Below are 2384 nucleotides of genomic sequence, written 5' to 3'. Positions count from 1 at the left end.
GGCTGCGCACAGCAGGTACCTGACCTCCGACAACCCTCGCAACCACACTTCTTCACTGAATATAAAATTTTAATATATTAATGGTAGAGCCCGGTTTGATATCTTCGAACAAATGTGTCACTCTTCTGCTCAATAGCATGACCACACAGAAGACAGGCAGAAAGTAATACCGCGTACAGTCTTATTTTTTTATAAGAAAACAAGCGACAAGAACACAGACTTGACGGAGTATGATTAGAAATGTCCTGTTTCTGTGTTTCTTCCTTACCTAATTATAACATGATGGTAAAATATTTAGTAGTTTTTTTTTAATGGAGGCAAGGAAGCAGTGGATTCTTAATCATTTTTATACAAAACAAAGCTTCTATTAGCGTAAAAATAAATGACTTGGACAAAAACCCAAAAGTCACTAAATGAAACTTAGTAAAGCTAAGTAAATTTGTCTTACTAAATCTACACTAAGGGACACCACTACCGTCGAGAGAATCATCGCCTACAACATACAAATGGCGAAGAGAAACAGAGACAGCGATCGTAGGTCTGAAAAAAATTACATACACTCGGTTCAAAAATACATCCGTCGCCACTTACAACTGTCGTGCTAGTATAACTAAAAGTAGTAGTATAATTGTATTAAAAAAAAGGAACTTACTAGTGATATAAGGATTACGCAACAAAAAAAAAAGAAAAGGAAAACAAACTGTGCAAAAAAGAGTACGGACCAAAAGTTTGTAGAAGTTGATAAATAAAAAATGGGGGACACCACTAAAATAGTTTTCAGAATTATTTTGTTCGCTCATTTACTGAAGTATTAAAAACTTACTGTCATGTTTGGCGACATGTTTTCTATAATTGGAGCCGTCTCTGAAGCGTCGTCCGCACGCGCTGCACTGGTAGGGGCGCTCCTCCGTGTGTGTAAGGCTGTGCTTGCGCAGTGATGTTAGATTGTTGAAACCTTTATTACATACTGAACATGCATACTTTTTCTCTTCTGAAAAAAAAACAATCTCAATTTTATTTACAGTAACACAAGTTCCAGCATTTATAATAGAAAAAATTGCATAAAAATTACATATTTCTATACTGACATATTTATTAGTTAAAAAAAGATATAAATTTGCATTATCCAAAAAGGATTTTTTTATTTGACTTATTAAACTTTTTATGGGACCATACTAATCCACTTTCCATGACCCCCAACAAATAATACCCCAAAAACTTGGACCTCCAATAGGTCCACATACACTAAAGTACATGTGAGTTAAACCTTGATTTATAATTAACTAGCTAGCTCTTGACTTTGCTCGCGAGAAATTAAAAAATAATAAAAAACATAGCTTGCATTCCTCACTGATAAGATAGCTTTTTAATGGTGAAAGAATTTTTGAAATAGGGGTATTTCAATATGAAAAAAAAATACAAATCTTTCCTCTTTATAATATTAGTATAGAAGTATATGGATTAATAAATATATGTTTTAGTATTATTCGCCTCAGTTAATCAAATAACATATAACTTACTTGTGTGCTTCAGTTTGTGACGTTGCAGCTTAGACATCTGGAAGAAACTGTCACCGCACACATCGCAGGCGTACGTCCGTTCATTGCGGTGTACACGCATATGATACTTGAAGTGGGAGTGGGTCGCAAAGCTCTGAAATATATTAGTGTTCCATTTTGAACGATTTTTTCTCTCAAGTTTTGTAATTTTTATCCATCTCTATCTTTTGTGTTAATGGCGTTTCCTTAGAGATTTCGTCAATGTCAAGTATATATAATACTCTAACACAACTACGACAACCACGATATATATAAAGGAGTTAGTTGGTAACATGACAGACAATCTACAGCTTAAAATTATTATGGTTAATGAATGAACTAAGAACATACACGAAAGGGGAGTTCACAAGAGATAGAAGTGATTTGAGATCAATGGGGCGAGGTTGTAATTTTTATTTTATTTACTCTTTAGTTGAACTTCATGTTTAATTAATAAATTTAATCAAAAATGTAGTTGATTTACTTGTTGCAATGTTGATACTAGGACACTAGCTGTAACATCGACAAGAAAAATACATTATGTGCTTCTTAAACAATAAAAAAAACTATTATTTTGAGTAATATCATAAAGGTTTTGATTGCTTTTGACTGTTAGGTAGTTTGTGGGAATACTATAGGCTACTTTTTTAAATCCAACATTGGCAAGCAGATGTAAAAAGTAATTAATTTAAATAATCAGATCTACAAAAAAGTTATTGTGATAAGGGAATTGGTCCCTCTTTATGTTTTATAATGTGATACAGGTAAACACATACCTTGTTGCACTCTGGACATTGGTAGGGTTTTCTCTGTCCATTACAGTATGCATGGTAGGCAACTTGGCTG

General features: G+C 33.4%; 1 protein-coding gene across 1 annotated transcript in view; it reads right to left on the bottom strand.

Moving 5' to 3' along the window:
• Nucleotides 1–2384, bottom strand: part of LOC106102646 (zinc finger protein 184-like) — a 6289-nt gene that overhangs the window by 2784 nt on the left and 1121 nt on the right. Inside the window, exons 2-5 of the mRNA XM_013282187.1 lie at nt 2315–2381; nt 1521–1653; nt 824–991; nt 4–55 (exon numbers count right to left, since the gene is read on the bottom strand). Coding sequence (XP_013137641.1) covers nt 4–55; nt 824–991; nt 1521–1653; nt 2315–2381 — 420 coding nt within the window. The remainder of the gene's footprint in view (nt 1–3; nt 56–823; nt 992–1520; nt 1654–2314; nt 2382–2384) is intronic.

The sequence above is a fragment of the Papilio polytes genome, unplaced genomic scaffold (assembly GCF_000836215.1).
Source record: "Papilio polytes unplaced genomic scaffold, Ppol_1.0 DF823912.1, whole genome shotgun sequence".
Classification (NCBI taxonomy): domain Eukaryota; kingdom Metazoa; phylum Arthropoda; class Insecta; order Lepidoptera; family Papilionidae; genus Papilio; species Papilio polytes.
Note: the sequence above shows the minus strand (reverse complement) of the source record. Positions and strands in the feature narration are given on the sequence as shown.